Below are 21,095 nucleotides of genomic sequence, written 5' to 3'. Positions count from 1 at the left end.
CTCCTCAACAGAATACAGTGCCTGGCTGCTGCTGCCTTAAGTCTTACTGTTACTAGCTGAGATTCTGGGGGAGTCTCTCTTCCTTTTGTAATGTAGTATGTGAAAGAAACATTTTCTTTCAGGTGGGATGTATAGACTTGTCTCTGCCTCTCCGTCAGCACTGCAGTGAATTTTAATTGATGTAGCAGGTTCTTGTGTGTGCTGTGGGGAAAGGTTATGTTTTCCATACAAGAAGATGCTCTTGAAACAGGAGGCACTGTCACCTTCCTTTTTGCAGTTCATGCGGGAAATGGCAGGAGCCTGGCAAATGACAGTGGAGCAGAAAGTTGGGCTGTTTTCTGCAGAGCAGAAAGAAGCAGATCCATTAGCAGCCTCAGAGGAGAGCCAGCCAAGGCCCTGTCCACCAGAGGTGACCCCACATTACATCTGGATAGAGGTGTGTGTTTTTTCTGAATGTCCCACCTGTGGCAGTCTGTATTTCCTGTTGCTGTGATTTGGGAAAGGACTGGAGTCATGTGCTCACAGCCAGGAGACACATTCTGTTTAGATGAGCATAATCATTGAGGGGGAGAAAGGTGTTTGAAACAGAGAAGTGTAGGGGTGGGGCTTGAAATTCAGAAAGGTCGAAGGAGGCATGGTATGTCTGTCTCTTTTTCTCAGTTTTTGGTGCAGAGGTTTGAAATAGCCAAATACTGCAGTTCTGACCAAATCGAGATCTTCTCCAGCCTGCTCCAGCGGTCCCTGTCCCTCAACATCGGGGGGGCAAAAGGCAGCTTGAACCGGCATGTGGCAGCCATTGGGCCCCGATTTAAGTGAGTGCTTTTGGGTTTTTCCTTCTGGAATCACAGAAATAAGAAATAAGGTTATAGGGAGATGGAAGAAAACAACTAAACACTACATGTTTAACTTGGCTTCAAATGCTGAGAATCGCTTTAAGAGCCCGCAGTGATGCAGTCTAAGCTCTGTTGTCAAAGCAGAAGTTGATCATTTCAGCTTGAAAGCAATTTTTTGGTGTTTCAGGAAATTTCATGGGATGATTTCATATAGTGAATAGCCCACATCATGGATCTAGTAATGAATCTAGTCTTTGCTTCATCAGTTATTTTTCACCTTTTGTGACTTGAAGGCTTTCACTTTCTGTCGTTCAGCAGTCACAGATTTAAAACAGACTGGTGATAATGTGAACAGGTTGCTAAGAGTTCTGAAACAGACACTTCTCAGGCTACACTTACAGCTGTAGTTGTGGTTTGCATGGTGGTGTATTGGTCACCATATTGGGAATGCCAACATTTCCATTCTCGATTTTGCTTATTAGGTTGCTGACCCTGGGTTTGTCTTTGCTGCATGCTGATGTGGTTCCAAATGCAACTATCCGAAATGTTTTGAGAGAAAAGATTTATTCAACTGCCTTTGATTATTTCAGGTACTCTTTAATTTGAAACAACTCACTGAAAATGTGTTTGTGTTTTTCCTGCACCTTCAGTGATACTTCAAAGCAGCAGCTGTTTTTATCTTCTAATGATTTTTCTTCCTTTCCTTTTTTTACCCACTTTAAAAGAAACTTGTCTTGTGCTTAAGTATGTTTCATAAATTATCTCAAAGAGGCTTAGATATTAGTTTCAGATTTTATGTGTGATTTAAAAAGCAGGAATGTTTCTGTTCTTTCCCCTTTTTTTTCTTATTTTGAAGTTTATTCAATGCTCAAAATTGTATCTAGATTTATAAGGTTTAAAGAACTGCTGTTATAGTATGTGTAGCTGAAATACAGTTTCATTGTTTTCAAAATACAGACACACTGAATCTGATTACTTCAACATTTGACACAGGCACTAAAGAAAATTTAATTGATAGGAATTTCTATATGTGAGGAGGTCACTCAGTCCTAATATTAACTTTCAAATGAATCCAGGATGCTGACAGACTGCTGCCTTAATTTTCAGTTATAATTGGAAGTTTGTGCTCTTCAGTCAGACATAATAAAGCCATGAGGATAAAATGTAGTGATGTAGTGGTCTCATCCTTGTAGATTTCAGTCAGATTAAAAAGTATGACTTGATTAGGCTGGTGAGAGTTTTTGACTGCTGGGAGTCTTTCCCCCCACCCCCCTTAATGCATTCAGCATCACATTATTTGTGTGATTTCTTCAAGTTGTCCTTCAAAGTTCCCTACACAAGGGGAAAAGAGGCTCCGTGAGGATATCAGCATATTGATCAAGTTTTGGACAGCAATGTTCTCAGACAAGAAGTACCTGACTGCCAGCCAACTTGTGCCACCTGGTGAGTTCCTTTAAGTGCTGTTTTAAAAGTGCCTGGTTTCTTTGGATTCTACATCAGATCTGTTCTGTGTTCTTAGATAATCAAGACACCAGGAGCAACCTGGATATCAATGTTGGATCTCGGCAACAGGCTACACAAGGATGGATAAATACTTATCCTCTGTCCAGTGGCATGTCAACCATATCTAAAAAATCAGGTATTTTTTTGACTGTAACCAGCTCATTACAGCCAATTTTACAGCATAGTTTATGTTCAGATATTTAAAGTCAATGTTTACCTTAAACATCAGGCTCATTCTGGCAGTGTATTTAATTACCAGCGCCAAACTCTGAAAAACGAAGGCAGAAAAAGTCTCACTGGTAACAAGCAGGACAGTACTGAAATCACCTGAGTTTTTTGATAGAATGTTCAATTCTGCTGTGCAGGAGAAATAAGACTGGAAGAGGTCAAGTTGTATTGAAATCCTGTAAGGAAATTTTTTGCTTAACGGAACCATGCCCCTAGTGCTTTTTGAGGACAGCAGAGTGGCATTAGATCATGGACTGTGTTTTTGTACAATTTTAAAGCTACATGCTCTTTCTTTTTAGTAGACTCTTATGTTCCTAAAGTGAATGCACTGCTGGCTACAATAATACCTCTCTAGCCTCCATATATTCAAAGAACACCTGCACGATGAGTGGCTGTAGTGCTGACTTCCTGCCGCCACTCTGATCTAAGTTACAGGTGTCCTGTGGTTATTCAGTTCTGTGTTCATGTTTCCAGCTGTGGACAGCTTGAAAGTACAGTTTCACCTACTGAACAAAAGCCACTGAAATCTTTCTAATCCTTTCTCCAGGAATGTCCAAGAAGACAAACAGGGGGACACAGCTGCACAAATACTACATGAAGCGCAGGACATTACTGCTCTCATTGCTGGTGAGTCATCAGAAGGATGGGCAAACTGCATGAATTTCTAAGACCCTCTTATTGTTGCAGGATATAGAAATTAAAGTATGAGATTGGTAGTGTTTTGCTTCTTCCAGAAATCCCTTTATGTTTCCTGTTTGCTTCAGGCTACTGAGATTGAACGCTTGATCACATGGTACAATCCACTGTCTTCCCCTGAGCTAGAGTTGGATCAAACTGGAGAGAGCAGTGTAGCAAACTGGAGGTCTAAATACATCAGTCTTAGTGAGAAGCAGTGGAAGGATAATGTGAATCTGGCTTGGAGCATTTCTCCTTATCTTGCTGTGCAGCTGCCTACCAGGTGAGATATTTCAAAAGAAACAACTGATGCAATTACTGCTGCCTTAGAAGTTGAGTATTTACAGTAAGTGCTGATAGCACTTGCTGCTGGTTGCAGCCTCTTGCATACTGTCACAACTGTTTGAGACCTTTGAAAGGAACTAGATTACTTAATAGACTCATTTGGCTCAGTCACTAATGAAGTCCACCTGCCTTTCCTACCATCTGCTCTTTGCCAGCGCTTAGACAGTGTTTGATTCAGAAGAAATCAGGTTTGTTCTTTAATAGCATTCAGCCCATTAGCAAGTATAGCATTTAAGCAGTGCTAAAAGTATCTTGGAATGCAGTGTTTTTGCTAGATATTGGCTTGCACTTTACTATTACAGGAGAATTAACATAGTTGGCTCCAGAAGGGAAAGGAAATTCTTTCCCCCTTACGACAGTAATAGTTTTTGCCAAGTAAGAGTTCTGTACAGTGCTTGCTGTAGAATCCCAGACAGAGTATTTCAGCCAAGAATCCACTAGTGGAAGCGGGCTGAAATACAACTGGTTTATACAAAAGCACTGGATGAGGACCAGTTGTTTCAGAATCCCCTTTCCACAGCATATTGGGGTATGTTATTTCATAGTTGGACTATTTGTTTATTGAGCATATAGTTTTCTGTCTTCTGCTATTCTCAGCTTCACATAAATAGAAGAAGCCATCAACATTTTCTAATAATGTTATGTGTTCCTGGTTATACTTAGGTTTAAGAACACTGAAGCTATTGGAACAGAAGTGACCCGTCTGGTCCGGTTGGACCCAGGAGCTGTTAGTGATGTTCCTGAGGCAATAAAGGTACTTGTGGATACTTTTACTGTTACAGGGCCCTAGGAGGCCCATTTCACTCAGATATATTGGAAAATACAGTCTTAACTTAGCACAGTGTATGTTCTAGTGCTACCCATATCTCTGGTAGGAGAGAATGACAGGACAGCTGTGGAAATAGGATGCTGGGAGGAGAATCACAGCAGTAGGAGGAGGTAGCCAGTTAGCTAATGGTACACTTTGCTTCTGGTTTTTCTCACTGTACACAAAATCGCTCAAAACTCATCACTTGCAGTACAACCACCATTTCTGTACCTTTGGCATAATAAGTGAAAAGATCAGTGGACCAAGCCATGATGAGTGCTGCTGCTGAAGTTATTTCAAGCCTAACCTTTTCTGTGTATCCAGAGGCCAAGTCTGGAAGTGAGGAAGGCTCAGCATACTGATCTGCAGTAGAGCACTTCAGTCCTGTGAGGGACAGTCTTGTCAGAGCTTTGTTCTGTACATCACCTGTAAAATAGATGGCAGGAAATGGAACCTTTTTTGACCCTTTAAAAATGACTCATCCTTTCTTCTTTCTCCCTGTGCAAAAACTCCTGGATTGTGCTTTTAGTAACTTGATTTGGTGTTCGGGGAGGTGAGGTGATTCCAACAGCTAGGTTTCCATGGAAAAAATGCATTAGATAAAACAGCATCGTGTTGTAAAAAAAGAATGTTCCATATTTCACTTGCCCTGCTGGAGGGAGCTAGATGACAGCATTACTGTCTGATGTGCAGTACCCACACACCAGTGAGTGCTACAAACCCCTAATGTGTCTGACCTGCTTTTTCAGTACCTGGTTACCTGGCACACGATTGATGCTGATGCACCTGAGCTCAGCCACGTTCTGTGCTGGGCACCCACAGATCCACCAACTGGCCTGTCCTACTTCTCCAGCATGTATCCACCTCATCCTCTGACAGCCCAGTACGGAGTTAAAGTCCTGCGATCTTTCCCTCCGGTAAGAAGGGTTCCAAGAAAGCCTCAACACTCCAGGGGAAGTTATGGCCCTGGTCACTGTGGCCACAAGTTTCATTTGAATGCCATGGAGAGGCATGTGCTAAATGAGCATAGCACACTGCAGAATGTGCACAGAGTGGGATAGAAACTTCAAGTTGATTGTGTAATTGTGTAAATTGATGTAATCCTGGCTCATGTATTTGCAGCTTCATTGTAAATGACGCTAAGCTGAATTCTTCAGACTGCCCTTCTCAAATCATCTCTTTTGCCTCTTCTTTCAATGACAAAGTTGTTTCTTCTAAGGCAGCAGAAAGCTGGTTTTTAGCACTTGTCAGACTTCTATTAGGACTGTGAAGTACATGATTATTAATTATATTTTTGAAGGGAATGACTAAACAGAATAGTACTTAGATTTGAGAGAGTTTCTTACATAGTTTGAATTGAAGAAGTAGTGAGATTTTGTTTATCATGTAACTGAAAGGAGCTTTTCTCTGTATGTGACTCATCTTCCCTTCTGACTACTAAAACAAAACAGTAAAACCCTGCCATCCCTTCTCTTTCAGGATGCCATTTTATTCTACATTCCACAGATTGTTCAGGCACTGCGTTATGACAAGGTGAGATTATCAATCAGCTGCATGTGAAGAAAACAGATTTTTAATACAGCTTTTAGATTTAAAGCAGTAAATAAACCAAAAATTAGGCATAATCTAATGCTGCTTATTATTATCCTGTATTTAATACATAGAAGAAAAATTACTGTCTCTAGAGGCTGGCTGGTTTTGGATACACCTCTTTTATGAGTACATAAACTTGAGAAAGGCTATTTAGCTTATCTGTCAGGAAAGAGATTTTGTTATGGGAAACCCCAGGTGAGGACTCTGTTTGAATAGAGCTTTTGGAGGTCTGCATGAGACAACCAGTAATGAAGTTAAATCATTACCCTTAATCATTTTTCTGTAGAGTTAACCAGAGAAGACATCCAGGGGTGTCTTGTGCTCTATCACATGCATGAAATCAGATCTCAGCCTTATCTTGCAGAAGCCAAAGTAAAGCTTGACAACCAAGTTCAGAGTTCATTAATGTGAGATCATTTTACCTGCCAGTGAGGCAGTGAACTCTGGTCAGCGCTTTATTTTCAGGTGAACATATTCCCATCCCACAGTGTAGGTGTCTGAGTTATTCTCTGAGATCTCTGTAATGCAGAGCACGAACATCAGACATCTATCTGTTAATATCAGTCAAACACCTCTAGGATCACCTATAGACTACAAAAGTAGTTGCAGGTAGAGGAAAGGGAATGTGGCTGCTGGAAGGAGTATGATTTTCTTGGACACTTCAAATTCGTAAGTGTCTTCTTACTTTCCAGATTTTCAGTGGAACTGTGCCAGCACATGCAGTTCTTGCCACCAAACTGTACAGTCCCTGTGACACTGTGTAGATTTCTGGTATTACAGAAGCACGTAGTGATGCCAGGCAAGAGCAGTGTCCATGTTACACTGTGCTTTGTACACATAGTAGATGATCCTCTGAGCTCAAAGAGATTTGAAATCCAAAAAGAACAGATAGAAAATGGCCTAGAGGTGGGGAAAGGCTGATTAGATAACAGAATAGGTCAGTAACACAGCTGAAAACAGTTTAAGATCAGTTTGCTACCTTTTAAAATACACTGTCATTCATGTCTTTTTAGCAAAGTGAGAGGGTGCAGAGGTCTTCTTTCCATCCATTTAACACTTTCTGGGTTAGAAGAATAGCTGTTAGAAGCAGTAATATTGAATCTGAGAGTTGTAGAACTTTGATCCTTACTGGTCTGCATATGGTTGCAGATGGGTTATGTTAGGGAATACATCCTGTGGGCAGCTTCCAAATCTCAGCTCTTGGCTCACCAATTCATCTGGAACATGAAAACTAATATCTACCTGGATGAAGAAGGACATCAAAAAGATCGTGAGTACTTTAAAACCTGACTTGACTCCTTTCCTTTTCCCAGTCCAGACTAAATCTTCTTCCTGCTTCTTGCTTGTCAGGAAGAATCCTTTTAGCTGGGAAAATCTTTTTTATTTATAGAAGTAGAGCCCATTCTGCATCAGTGCCTGATAGAGTCTATCAAGAGAGACAAGGGTGCTGGTTCCTTCAGTACCTTTTTCTGAATACTATCCAAAGATGCTTATTTCCATCACCCATATCATTGTACTTTCTGAATAAGCTTCTGACACAGATGCTTCCTTTTTTCACATGCAGCTGACATTGGGGAACTTCTGGAGCAGTTAGTGGAGGAGATAACTGGCTCATTGTCTGGCCCAGCCAAGGAGTTCTACCAACGGGAGTTTGATTTCTTTAATAAAATCACCAATGTTTCAGCCATTATCAAGTAAGAATTGTACTTCAGAAATTGTGCTCTGTTTGTGTGAATTTGAAATAAATTTGAGGCTAGTGTGTAGAGTACTATATAATATGCAGATAATTAAAAGGTAATTCATCTTTCTAGGCCATTCCCTAAAGGAGATGAAAGGAAAAAAGCTTGTTTGAGTGCTCTGTCTGAGGTGAAAGTGCAGCCTGGTAAGATGGGATTTAGTCGTATAAAATTCTGGGCTTTTGCATTCAACATGATTATTTATTTTCTGCAAGCAAATCTTGAAATCTCTACGAGTGGCAGCTTATAGAGATTTCAGTTTTGGTGCTGGTGGCTGTTCTTGTGTGGTTGTTCCTGTCTTGAAAAAAATTCAAATATTTTTGCACATCCAATAATTTCCATATAGTGCATCAAAACTTAACCAAAAGCAAATTAGATAATGCATATAGTAGATCAAAGTAGAAGTGTGTGTCTGAAGAGGAAGGATAAATAAATTTTTTGCTTTCTACCACCTTCTTTTTTAAAAAGTTGTGGTGTTTTTGATAAGTTTTTTTATCTCAAGAATGAAGCATGTCCAGTTCCTTTAATTCTCCCCTTTCTCCCATCAGGCATTCCCTTGAAATGTCATTATCTGAGGCTCCTCTCAAATCTTGAACATACATTTTCCCAGCCTGAATCTTCTCTTTAAAATGGAGTTTGATGAAAGCTTTTCCTGACCTCTAACAGGTCTCCGACCTTGGACCACGTGTTGGTGGCTGAGGGCACTGCCCACTGGGGCTGCTGCCGCAGCTAATTTGGGACTGTTGTAAGAGATGTCCTCTCTGTACCTTTCTGTGATACAGGTTCAGCAGTATTAGCTCAAAACTGTATTTTATTCATTTCTGGGAATCTCTCACTAATGCAAAGGATACCACATCCTTCCTGGCTCACAGACTGTAATCTCCAGTTTCTTTCTAACATTAATTCAAAACTATGTACTGAAGTTGTAGACACTGACATCAGTTACTGTCCAGCTTGCATTGTCTCACTAGCCAGTGGATTTGTTCTCAGGTGTCTGCTGTTTTGCAGGCTGTTACTTGCCCAGCAATCCTGAAGCAATCGTTCTGGATATTGATTACAAATCAGGAACTCCTATGCAGAGGTACCGTGCTCTTGTTATATGTGTATATATATATATATATATATATATATATATATATGCTTGTTAAGTTAATTAATGACATTCAAGTATTTTTCTATAAATTTTTGTTTGGCTAATTGCACTCATCATCATCTTTGTTTCTACTGTAATTTAGTGCAGCAAAAGCACCCTATCTGGCCAAATTCAAAGTGAAACGATGCGGAGTCAGTGAGCTTGAAAAAGAAGGTGAGTAATTGTAACGTAATCATTGGTACTACTAATTAATAGTCAGCAATTCCTTAAAAACTGCCTGCTTTTAGTGACCTGTACCACTGCAGGAAAATTATTTCCATGTTGAGCTTTATCTGCCATGGTTCAGCTGAGAAATTAAACTGGATCAAAGGAAGAGAGAAGAAAATGCTGAAACTTAAATCTTTTTTAAAGTCCCAAGAAGCAAGCCACATAGGGCTCTTGAAGAAATGGTAACAGTTCCTTTAGACTAAAATAAAAATCACTGGCCTTTTCTGGGTTTTTAGACAGTAGTAAAATCCAGGTTTTGGCAGTTTTCTCTCACAAGACCTTTTGTGGGCGTCTCCAGCTGACTAGTTCAACGCAATGCGAGCATTTATCAGGTAAATCACAAACACTGGTTCGAGATGTTCTAATTCCAGTAGACAAAGGGATAATTAGTAGGGTCCAGTAGACCTTATGATAATTACCAGGCAGAAATATCTGTAGTGCACCTGCAGTGGGATGCTGTGGGTTTGAGGGCAGAGGGCTTGTCATGACAGAAAGTTGCTAATTAAAGTCCATGTCTGGGTTTTGCTTGGTTCTCTTGTTGCAGGTCTGCGTTGTCGCTCTGACTCCATCGATGAAAGTGAAGAACAGGATGAGGACAGTCAGAAAGTCTGCTGGCAGGCAGCAATCTTTAAAGTGGGCGATGACTGCAGACAGGTACACAGCTGTCAGGCTTTGCACTTAGAGGAGACAGATTTGTAGGTGATAATGCATGAGAAGGAAATAATTTTAGTATAGAAATACTTTTCATTGGAACTTTGGTAATCTCCACTGGTTGTGGACTGAGAGAGAGAACTGTGTTGTACCCCTAGAGATATTCTGGTTTGGAAATAAAGGCCATTCTGTCAAGACAGGGTTTACCAAGCCTTAAAAATTTTTTTTTACAGAGTTTATTTTTCAGTTGAGCTATTGGTAATATAGCTTTAGTTCCTAAGGTGGGATCTTGTACATTCAACTTTGTTTGATTAAAAGGGAATGCTGGTTATTATCCCTGGAGTTAAAAAGCCATTTTATCAAAGGGTGATAGGCAATTCATTCTTAGGTCAGCAGTTAAATCATCAGTGTTGCTTGCTGTCCACTCACACAGCATTTATCAGTTCCCTTTTGGATTTCCCCCACAGTACATGCACAAGTACACATCTGCACACCTGCTTAAGTTAATGTGCACTTCAGAGTTCTTCAGAGCATGTTTATAATGAAGTTTATGACCTGTAACCCCTGTAATGTTTGTGCAATTTTTTTCTTGTCTGACAGGACATGTTAGCTTTACAAATCATCGATCTCTTCAAGAACATATTTCAGCTGGTAGGCCTGGATCTTTTTGTGTTTCCATATAGAGTGGTGGCCACAGCTCCTGGGGTAAGTGGGCAATTAACTGTAGTACTGTAGAAAATTAAAAAATACTTTCTTCCAGCACACATAAACATTCCATTTTACAAGGAAGTACTGCCCACATCATTTATGCCAAATATTTGGAGTACCAGCAATAGAAAGAGTCTTTCCTCTCCTGCTTCCTGCTTTTCTAAAGCTTTTGGCTCTGAAATTTTGCTGCTTGCAAATGTTTGTTGTTTGATTTCTGGGACTATGCTGTGCAAAGCAGTGGAAAGTCACAGAGTTGGTCTTAGTTGCATGGAAATTCTAAAAGAGGGGATAAACATTTTTTTAAATTAATAAACTAGAAATTCTGTTTTGGTGATCTATAGGCTTCCCCATATTTCCCAGAGAATCTGACTGCCAAGAGCCATGAACAAAATATATTTGGTAGCATGCTCTACAAACCCCTTCCTTTTCTTTGCCTCCAGTGTGGTGTTATTGAGTGCATTCCTGACTGCACGTCCCGTGACCAGCTGGGCAGGCAGACAGACTTTGGGATGTATGATTATTTTACAAGGCAATATGGAGATGAGTCTACCCTTGCATTCCAGAAGGTAAAATACCAGTGGGCAAGCATAGCAGAATAACAATTGAGAAGCATTCTACCTATAAGAAATAATGACAAATAATTGTATAATGACCACGATAATGCTGTATCTAGTTCCTGATGCTGATAAACCATTTTTAGCTATTAGTGAGTTAGCTAAAGAAGTAATTGCAGCTGTAGATGTATGGAGAATGTTATTGGACATTGCTTCAAACTAATCATGAATGGAAAAAAAGAAAAAAAGCTTTGTTTTTCTGTCTCATCTCCTGATGGAGAGTTACTAAATTCTGTAAGTTGTTCTGATTTGTTTTAACTCGTTGTTTGTACAGGCCCGCTATAATTTCATCCGCAGTATGGCTGCCTATAGTCTGCTCCTGTTCCTGCTCCAGATTAAAGACAGGCACAATGGCAACATCATGCTGGACAAACAGGGACACATCATTCATATTGGTCAGTCATATGCACCTCTGAATGTCACTTATTAGCTTTATTTTCTGCTCTTAAGTATTGCTGATAACAGACAATAAGCCATTTCCCCTTTGAGGTCCATCTGTATACTGGTTTCACTGTTTGTAAACATACATGGAAGGTTTTCATGCCTTCCTGCCAAGTGTTGTGTGTTTGTGTTGGCTGCTTCTGTGTAAATTTAGCTCTGCAAAGTTTAGTCAGGTTCAGGAAAGTATACACACACATATGTATGGATGACACATGTTTATGTACTCATGCGTGGATACATGTGTGTATGTGTTTAATTATAGAAATGTGTATTTGGATTCCTTTCATCACTGCAAGGGTATGAATTAAACTTGACAAGTAAATTTATATAGTTGTATAAGGCTGTAACCTCTGCTTTAGCTTTGCTTTTCTGGAACTGCACAAGTATTTCAGCAGTTTATTTGATATCACCATTCTTATATCTATTCTCATGTTATGGTGATGATGCTTTTGTTGATATTCTTACACTTCACCAAAGCTTTCTTCCAACTGGAATTAAAATGTTTACATTAATACATGCAATTCACATCTCTTGCTTCTATCAGCTTTAATAGCACACAATTAACCAACAAAGCTTATGAGGCACTTTATCTTTTGTGCACAGATTTTGGATTCATGTTTGAAAGCTCACCTGGTGGAAACCTGGGCTGGGAGCCTGACATTAAACTGACTGATGAGATGGTGATGATAATGGGAGGGAAAATGGAGGCAACGCCATTCAAATGGTTTATGGAGATGTGTGTCAGAGGCTATCTGGCAGTCAGGTAAGGTGTTCTTAGCTGCTCAAAGTGGAAGTTCTTGCATGCCTAAAGCCAGATGAGAAGATAAATAACAAATGTTGATTTGTAGGGAGTCTGAGGCTGTTGACTATCCTGATAGTCTTACAAACTTTGAAACAATGTAAAAATCCTGCTATTTACAGCTTATCTTTGTGATATTTTTTCTGTCCTTATGTTATATTTTGAAATTTTATATTTTCAATTTACAAATGTGATGTTTCACACATTTCCTCACACAATTTAGTGCACGGTTAATACAATAAGAAACTACTGTCTTGGATCATTTTGGTTCTTTGAGGGGACACAATCTGGACAAAGTTCTTGTGGCAAAGCAAATATGTCACTCAAGTAGCAGAGTAATAGCCTGGTAGATAATAAATGTTCTGAGCAAGAGGACAGGAAGGAGAAGGGAAGCTGGGCTGATGTAGCAAAGAATTACTCAGAGTAATTAAGCCTAAAAGATAGTATGTTCCTGTGTGCTGTTGCTGGTTTCAGCCTTTTGTACTGTTTTGGTGCACTGCTTCACCTTTCTGATGCCAAAGAAATGTTATTTGCTAAAGCATTACTTTGCATAATCCTTCTTGAGACTTCATCCTGTGGCATTCTGAGTATCTGACAGTCCAGCATAAAGGAGTGACATTTAATTAAAGTGACAGGTTGCAAGCAATGGTCTAGCTTCACCAGCAAATGTAAGAGGATTATCTGTGTTGATTTAATTACAGAAAAAGGTGGGAGCCAGCTCATTGAACTCCTTAGCTTGTCTGCTTTACCTGCTAAGGCTGCAGGAGTTTGAATGCTCTGACATTTTTGTCCTCTTTTTCTCTAGGCCTTACATGGATGCTGTGGTCTCACTGGTTACACTGATGTTGGATACAGGGCTGCCCTGTTTCCGAGGGCAAACAATCAAGCTGTTGAAGTAAGTCAGCAATATGTGTGAACTGGAAAATATTTTTTATTAAAATGTTACGGCATTTGTACCAAGTGGTTTCACAAGAAGTAGGTATTTGAAGCAAGTGAAATCACACCTGGCTGAGCTTGTGCAAAGACACATTTGTACCACATTCTAAGGAAATTTCACTGATTTTTCTCTTATTTGATTGTGATTTTCTGCATATAGACACAGGTTCAGCCCCAACATGACCGAAAGGGAGGCTGCAACTTTCATCATCAAGATCATCCAGAACTGTTTCCTCAGCAACAGGTTTGGCTTTTATGCATGTTTTCTCACTATGGTTAAAGGAAGGCCATCAGGCTTTGAGCAGAGCTGAAAAGTAGAGTTTTATCAGTCAGATACCAAAAATTTTTGAGTCATTGATAGTGCAGGATATCAGCTTTGTTTTTGAATGTGCTGCATCTCCTCAGCTTTGTGCTGGGAAGGAAGACTTAAGTCCAGGATGGTCAAACAGCAAGGCTGGTTAGGCTAAAGAATAAATGTAATAGTTAAACATCTTAAGTGCATATTTTATTATGCTAGATAATACAGACTTTGTGGGATATATTGGAGAGTCTAATAGAAACTCTTGTGTAGTTCCATATGGGGTCAGCTTGAGACCAGTGCCACTCACTGGCTCAGATACAGCCCTGCTGGAATGGATGTTCCAGTGCTTGCTAGTGCACCTGCTCAGAATCTTAGATTAATATTGGGGGGTGAAGGCAGTGACACTGGTGTGTGAATGGCCAGAACCAGCTTAGTTCTGACAAGCTTGAGCTTTTCTACCTGTGGCATGGTTGATCTGTGACCTGAATAAGCTCTACACATGCATAATTGAGTTATCTGTAACAAGCTGAGATTTGTTTGCTCAGTCACTCATCAGAGATGCTGCTGTTAATGCTGTTATTTCCCCTGCACTTTTATTTTCGTTATTAGCATTCTCCTTAATTAAGATGACTTTTATTTCCACATAATCCTGTCTCCATGCAGCCCTGATGATCTTGCTTCATTCATTATGCATTTCCTTCTCCTAAAACAAACTGCAAATGCTATGTGATGTGCTTGTGGCTTATCCAACACGGGATCCAAGCTGCTGATGCTGTTGCCACACTGGGAAGTGTGGAAATACTTTTTAAAACTAGTTTAAACAAGAGCAGGATGTTTTGTGCTGTCCATAACAGTAACTGGGCCTTCACAATGCCTTCAAAGAATGGAGGGCTAGTTTTGATTAGCAGCTGATTTCCTTCACTCATGTTTTGTCTCTGTGGGATCCTGATGAATGTTTATTGACAATGGGCGCAGTGTTTTTTTAAACTTTTCCTTACCTCTGGTTTGCTTTTCTTCTCTAGGAGTAGAACATATGACATGATCCAGTACTACCAGAATGACATCCCCTACTAGACACTAGAGATCCACTGCCGAAGTGAAACGTGCAACCCCGTGCCCTCACTCCGAACTTGTGACACCTCGCTATCTTCCACCCTCTGTGTATGTGTGTGTACATGTTGGGTGCATGTTTCCTGACCATTGCAACAATCAGTTCTGATTCATTCCTCTCTCTATACCAGGTTATACATATTACTGTTTTTCCCTGGATTTTTGGAGTCGGGTTGCAATCACAATAAAAATTGTATTACAGTTGTGAATGTGTGAAAGTAGTAAAGCTTGAGGAGTTCGATAATTTTTCATGCAATACAAGGATTTTATAATATCTTTAAAAAGTAAATGAAACCCTTTCATGCACAATCGCACAAAATGCCATGGAAGGGAAGGGTATGGATTTCTCTTTGGAAACAGAAATGTTAACTTGTTCCAATTTTACTGTAGAAAAAGCTTGATAATCATCCAAGGTGGTGATGTCTGTGTAGCTGTGTTCATATTTTGCACTGTACATGGTCCCTGCTACATGGTCAGTATTTCATATGTACATGAAGAATGTATTTTTTCCTTTTGTGTGTTTTAAAAAGAGACTCTACTGCAGATATATTTAATCTATAAAATGTAATAAAAGACTTTAGACTTTGTGTCTGTTGCAAATGTTTTGCCTTGTGCTGTTTTTAGTGTATATACATCACTCTGCACACTTGTGTACTGTTCATTATATTATGCCCTTTCTTTCTAATAATCTAATTTCTTCTTCAGCTGCTTGTCCCATCTCAAGTGACATTTTTTATTCATAAAGTAAATGTTTAATGCAAGAGCTGGAATGTAGGACCAAGGTAAAGCTCCCCAGTGTTGCTAAGGGCCTGTATCCTGGGCTGGGACATAGGTCTTTTGGGGTTTTTTTCCCTATGTACATGCTTGTCCTTCTACGTGGGCTCTTCAACACAGGGCGGTTCCCTCTTTAGGGGATTTTTTCCTGTCTTTAGGGGGATTTTTCCCTTTTGGGTGCTTTTCCCGAGTGTCCGGGTCGTGCCCTCAGGGAAGGAAGGGGGTGCCAGGCCCGGGCAGGGCCCCGGGGCGCCCCCTGGCGGCCCCCGCCGCTGCGGCGAGCGCGAGCACCGGCGCGAGGCGCGGGCCCGGCCTCAGCCCTGAGGGACACCCAGCCCTGAGGGGCGAGGGCGACACGGGGTATGGCCCCGAGGGCTGAGGGGGACACAGCCCCCAGGGGTGAAGGATGGAGGCGTCGTGAGGGACAAGGAGCCCTGAGGGCTGAAGGCGACGCGACACACGGTCCCGAAGCACAAAGGGTGAGCGGGTCTCGGGTCAGCGCCCCGAGGGCGGCTCAGCGCTGAGGGGCGGGGGTATCGTGAGGGAGACCCAGCCCTGGGGCGGGGCCCTGAGGTGGGGCTCCATGGTGTGAGGAGTGCCCAGCTCCATTGCCGTGAGGGTCGCGCTTCTGGGATCGCAGAGAAGCATGGTTAGAGGCTGTAGCTGCCCAGGCCGAGGGGTTCCTGAGAAGCTGGGCTGTTGTGGCAGGTCAGGGTGGTCTTTATCTGAGGGGATGGTAGGTCGATGATATGGCTGTGCCCACGCCTTCCCCTTGGGAGTGTGCATTTCTGAGCTCCTCCAAGTCAGCTTTGAGTCTCCCGGCGTGTCCCTGGGGCAGCAGGAGCTGCTATGGGGGAACCTCCTCAGCCCGAAGCCATGGTGACTGAGGAGGTCCCTGCATAGAAGGGAGTGTCACTGACCTCACAGCTCAGGGAGCCTCAGAGGGGGCAGCCAGGGCAGCGTGTTTTGGCTCTGCCTTCCCGGGTGGGTCTTGTGCATGGTGCAGTGGAGGGCCTATCCCTTTCCCATTCTGGGCTGTATTTGAAATTTACACCTGCTTTTGCCATAGGTGTTAAAATGGGTCTTGTCTCTTGCCTCTTGCCTGTGCAGTGGGTGGCTCACAGCAAAGTGGGCTCTGAGCCCCTTCTCTCATTATGGGGAGGTGCCACTGGCTTTCTGAAAAGGTTTGGAGGCTCATCAGGGAGAAGTAGCATGCAAGAACTGCTTTAATTATTGATCTAATTCAGATTTATTATATAACCGACTGGGACATGGAGTAATTTTGGTGCTCTGTGCCTGCGGCTACTTGAACCTATTTAGGCTCCATAGGAAAGGAGCTGATTGACACTACAAATGTGGTAAACTTCCTCACACCTTTCCTTTAACGAGGAGCAGGTGGAGTGAGGAGATGTGAAGGCTTCTTCTCAGGGGAGGTGGTGAGGAGTTCCAATATTTTGTTAATTCAAGTCAGTGCTTATGTGCACGTACTTTTCTGCACCTCAAAATAAATGTACCATGTTAAAAATATCTAGGGCTAGAAGTGAGTAATTAGCTGGTGAATAATAATATTAGAAATAATAAATGGAGCTCTGGTAATCAGAAAGTGACTCCTAGTTGCAAATCTCAAACCACACAGCAATTTGTGTGTATTCTAGCATAGAATGCCCAGAATTTGCTGGAATACAATTAAGACCATCCAGGGTTTTGTATCAGGAAGTGAATAAATTTCAGTGTTCTTCACAGTGCTTGCTTCAGTCAGGCTGTCTGGAGAGCTGATGTGGTCTTAGTTTCTTCTCTCAAGTTTGTTCAGAGAAATGAAAGCAGCTGAAATCAATTGAGTGTAGTTACTGTAAGAACAAGCTTGTTTACCATATGGTCCTAAAAACTCAAATGGCTGCATTTGAGATATCAAGGATGCATCACTTTGTACTGCTATGAATCTTGCAGAATATTGTGTGTGTGTGTTAAACCTCCACATTAGCAGAAATTATAGGCTCCTGTGATTTCTGTTCTCACTGCAGTGTCAGGTGCACACCTGACATCCGCAGATTTTGTTTTCTCAAGTTGACTGTGCCGTCTTCCCTTCCCCTCCCCTCAGGGTTCCTTCCTGCAGCACAGACATGGGAGAAAACTCCCCTGTAATTGAGTGTCCACTGAGATACAGAGGGGATTCAGCTGTTTACATTTAATCATGCAAGGCAGTACCCTGAAGATTCCTCCTAAATGGGTTGTTGCATCTTCCTCCAGGGGAGACTGAGGAGGTGAAAATACTGAGACGCCCCACAATACTGCAGGTCCTTCCGAGATACTGAATCAGTGCAGTTGGAGACACCACAGACTTACCTCACCTTCATCCTCCCACCAGGGAAGGATATGTCCTTGACACATGGAGGCTGGCAGGACTTTCAGAAGTTACTCAGGTAATTAAAACAGATAGAATCAAGACCTACATGAAGGTATTGTGAAGGATTTTGTCTCTGAATTTTATGCCAGAATATGTCCTAATACCTGTGCAGCCTTGGGAGAAAAAACACATCAAAAAAAAAAAAGGGGGAAAAAACTGCTCATTAAAAAAATATTTAAAATCTAGGGAAAGATGCTCCTGTGGTTTCTTCACTCTCAGAAATTCCCAGTCATGGTGAGAGACAGACTTTCTGGGCAATACCCACTGCAGTTCTTTCTGCATTGGCCATGCATATAAAGAGCCTTTAAGAAAGGAACAAAATTTATAGTGATTCATTTGCATCTGATGGACCCGGGGTTCAGAGCTACTGGTAACTTGATCAGCACTATTCAAATGCTAATCTCATTATGTGTGTTAGAGACTGAAGCTCAGCAATCCACCTCCGTTAGCACAACGTGCCTGTGTGATGTTCTGGCTGGTACACAGGGTCATGGTACCCCCTGCAGGCGCCCAGCACATGCTGCACAACATCAGGGCTGATGTGGGCAGGGAATGGGGAGTCAACATAAGAAGAGGAGCTACAGTTCTTTTTGGAAAAATGCTGGAGAGGGGGAAAGGGATTGTGGGCAACAGAATGGTTTGGATGAGACTTTTTTCTTTTTTTTTTTTCCTTTGTGTCATAAATATGTCTATCCTTTTCCTTTGGTTCCATATGAATGAATGCTATCCAAAAAAAAAAAAAAAAAAGGCAGCAAACAAAGAATTTGTCCTGAATGTACATATGTACATACAGCTTCAAGCATGACTGATTCTTTGACTTTTTGAAAAATATTTTGCCTGTGCTGTTTGGTGTTAAGACCTGGCAGTTTTGTTAGTTCCATGCAGCAAGGACTAAAATCTGCTGAAATGACAGTGTTCACAAGGGATCCTTTCTAGATAAAGGCTCTCTGATAGAACTTTGTTATTGATATGGGCAAAGGATGCACTGAATCTCTGCCTCACACTGTTACCTACAGTTTGTGGGTTTGTTTGTTTGAGTTTTTTGGTGCCTCATCTGTTTCCATAAGGATTCTGCATTTGGAAGGCCACAGGGGTTATACTCCCAAAGAAGTAAGATTTGTAAGGTGACATGGTGTAATTATTAGATAAGCTACTTAGATGGCAGGAGCAGATGAGCTCTGGTAACATGCAGCCCAGGCACCAGCTGGTTTAGTAACTACCACAGCCTCCCCAGAAGAAGTGGGTTTCTGCTGGGCCCTTGCCACTGCAGCAGCCCTGTGTCTAAAGCTTTTTAGTTATAAGTGATGGCTTTGTGTTTATTTCTGGTACAGTATCAGTAGCCTAATAGCAGTGACAGTGTTGCTGTGAGTCATGTTACTCTAACACAGACCTCTCCAGGGTCAGCAGAACCACGGGGAGCCTCAGTGCTTACTGTGGCAGTGAGAAACGTTCCAGGTGGCTCTGCTGCCTGACAGGGGAGAGTAGAACAGGAGGATGACACAGTGACACAGGTAAGTAATCACAGTAATCACAGGCAAACAATGAAGGCTGGCAGTTCCCTGAAGGGAGAGGTTACCTACCTGACTGTATTCAGGTATCTCTTCCCAAGGAAAGCATGGCAGCCAAAAGGGGAAGGGAATTGGAAGTTATCATAATAAGTGCCCACACAAAGACTGCTACATACCCTGATGCTCCACATACACCTTTTGGAATTAAAAACCCTTCACAGGCAGGTAACAGGCAGAGCTAGGATTGTGTCTTGGTCTGTTCTTAAGCAAGTAGTCCCAGCTTTGCAGTGACATGCCTGACAAAATAAATTGTGCTCTGCTGTTAGAGAGGAGAAAATGTCTGAATTGTAGCAAACCTAGGAGACAATTCTAGCTGTATGTATTGATTAGGAGTGAACACGTGGAGTGGTAACTTCTATCCAGATGTAAGAAGGGAAGAGTAATGGAATTCCATTCTTTTAGAGGTATAGGAGCAATATCTCACAGAAAAATCTGACTCTGGATAACAAAAATAAGAGGTAACGTCATATATTGCTCTCATGTAGTTCTCTTCCCCAGTGCAAGTTACATTTTGACTGCCACATCTCAAAATTTTTAAGATGCTTGTTGTTAGCACACAGGTGAAGGCTGTACGTGTGCATCCTGGCATGCACACCTGCAAACCATTCCCTTGCTGAGAACTTCACAGGACCCTGGAGCATAAACCAAACAGCTTTGCAGTACCTGACCTCACTGCACAGAGGATCCTGTACATACTGCAAAGTTATTTCTTGAGCAGGACAATGCCTTGCCTGTGTGGTAGCTGATTGGACATGAGTGAATGATCTAATAAAGATACTTATGGGTGTTATGCTTAAAAGAACTTTATTGAAAGAACTGTATTAACCTAGGTAAGTAGAAAATCGCATTATATTCTGGCATTGGGAGTCAGAAATTTCAGTCTTGGTGCCATGCTTGGCTGCCTGTACCAGCTTGAGCAGAAAGGGGTAAGGGTAGGGTCAGGATTTTTGGAGTTGTGAGGATGATGGAGTAACTAATGAATTTTGTCTGGTACTATTGGTTGTAAGGTAATTGAACCTTCTAGAATACCTGATATCTTACCACCTAGACAGAAACTGTTTCTGTGCAGTTTTCAGAGGCCTGCTGACTCCCAAAGGGATTCCTGGCTCCCCAGATCTTGGACTAGTCAGATTTCCTATTTTCCTTCAGAGACAGGAGTTACCCATCACTTAGATGAGGTGGGCTGGGTGGAAGTGAAGAGTAAGCTGCCTTCCATGCCTGCAAAGGAAGAATCCCAGCAGTACCAGTTGCAAGGGGCATACGCTACTTTTTATGCCTTAGATCCCAGATGAGAAGAACTGGGCAAGAGCTTTGTGAGGTGTAGGAGTTGACCTGAAAATCAATTATCTCTGCAGCTCTGGTGGGTGGCAATGCTTTGCAAACCTTTAGAGCTCAGGCAGTCAGACCCAGATGCTGAAGTCAGGGCCCGGCTCTAGCGAGGGCCTCTGATGGACACGTGAAGCTGAATGGCGCTGACTGCTGTCCGTCCTTAGCCGAGATCCCCCTCATGGTCCCGGCCTCGTTCCCTGCAGGCTCGCAGGTCTGCGGGCTGGGCGGCAGAGGGCACTCCAAAACAAGCCACCTGGGGCACAGGCCAGAGCAACCGAGCAGGCACAAATCTGCCGTTCCTGTAAAGCTGGCAAGTCTGCCAGGGAAAACCTTGCCGTGACCTTTACTTGTGACATATCTGTCACGGCACGCACTGGGT

At 42.0% G+C, this 21,095-nt stretch overlaps 1 protein-coding gene and 1 long non-coding RNA gene across 5 annotated transcripts in view; both read left to right on the top strand.

Annotated features, from left to right (window-relative positions):
- The window catches only part of PI4KA (phosphatidylinositol 4-kinase alpha), a 54,598-nt gene extending 39,357 nt beyond the window's left edge, over positions 1–15,241 (top strand). For both annotated transcript variants that reach the window (XM_053993522.1, XM_053993523.1), the window contains exons 33-55: positions 278–436; positions 661–812; positions 1,316–1,423; positions 2,149–2,276; positions 2,353–2,472; positions 3,112–3,191; positions 3,329–3,522; positions 4,248–4,338; positions 5,142–5,309; positions 5,872–5,925; positions 7,135–7,255; positions 7,550–7,679; positions 7,797–7,867; positions 8,730–8,802; positions 8,957–9,027; positions 9,626–9,735; positions 10,333–10,437; positions 10,881–11,006; positions 11,329–11,449; positions 12,099–12,258; positions 13,100–13,189; positions 13,391–13,474; positions 14,554–15,241. In XM_053993522.1, coding sequence (XP_053849497.1) covers positions 278–436; positions 661–812; positions 1,316–1,423; positions 2,149–2,276; positions 2,353–2,472; positions 3,112–3,191; positions 3,329–3,522; positions 4,248–4,338; positions 5,142–5,309; positions 5,872–5,925; positions 7,135–7,255; positions 7,550–7,679; positions 7,797–7,867; positions 8,730–8,802; positions 8,957–9,027; positions 9,626–9,735; positions 10,333–10,437; positions 10,881–11,006; positions 11,329–11,449; positions 12,099–12,258; positions 13,100–13,189; positions 13,391–13,474; positions 14,554–14,605 — 2,568 coding nt within the window. In that variant the 3' untranslated portion in view covers positions 14,606–15,241. The remainder of the gene's footprint in view (positions 1–277; positions 437–660; positions 813–1,315; positions 1,424–2,148; positions 2,277–2,352; positions 2,473–3,111; positions 3,192–3,328; positions 3,523–4,247; positions 4,339–5,141; positions 5,310–5,871; positions 5,926–7,134; positions 7,256–7,549; positions 7,680–7,796; positions 7,868–8,729; positions 8,803–8,956; positions 9,028–9,625; positions 9,736–10,332; positions 10,438–10,880; positions 11,007–11,328; positions 11,450–12,098; positions 12,259–13,099; positions 13,190–13,390; positions 13,475–14,553) is intronic.
- Positions 15,242–15,393: 152 nt separating this feature from the next.
- Positions 15,394–21,095, top strand: part of LOC128816228 (uncharacterized) — a 92,394-nt gene continuing 86,692 nt past the window's right edge. For all 3 annotated transcript variants that reach the window (XR_008439821.1, XR_008439822.1, XR_008439820.1), the window contains exons 1-2: positions 15,394–15,894; positions 17,663–17,835. This is a non-coding gene — a long non-coding RNA (uncharacterized LOC128816228). The remainder of the gene's footprint in view (positions 15,895–17,662; positions 17,836–21,095) is intronic.

This window comes from Vidua macroura, chromosome 18 (genome assembly GCF_024509145.1).
Source record: "Vidua macroura isolate BioBank_ID:100142 chromosome 18, ASM2450914v1, whole genome shotgun sequence".
Classification (NCBI taxonomy): domain Eukaryota; kingdom Metazoa; phylum Chordata; class Aves; order Passeriformes; family Viduidae; genus Vidua; species Vidua macroura.
Note: the sequence above shows the minus strand (reverse complement) of the source record. Positions and strands in the feature narration are given on the sequence as shown.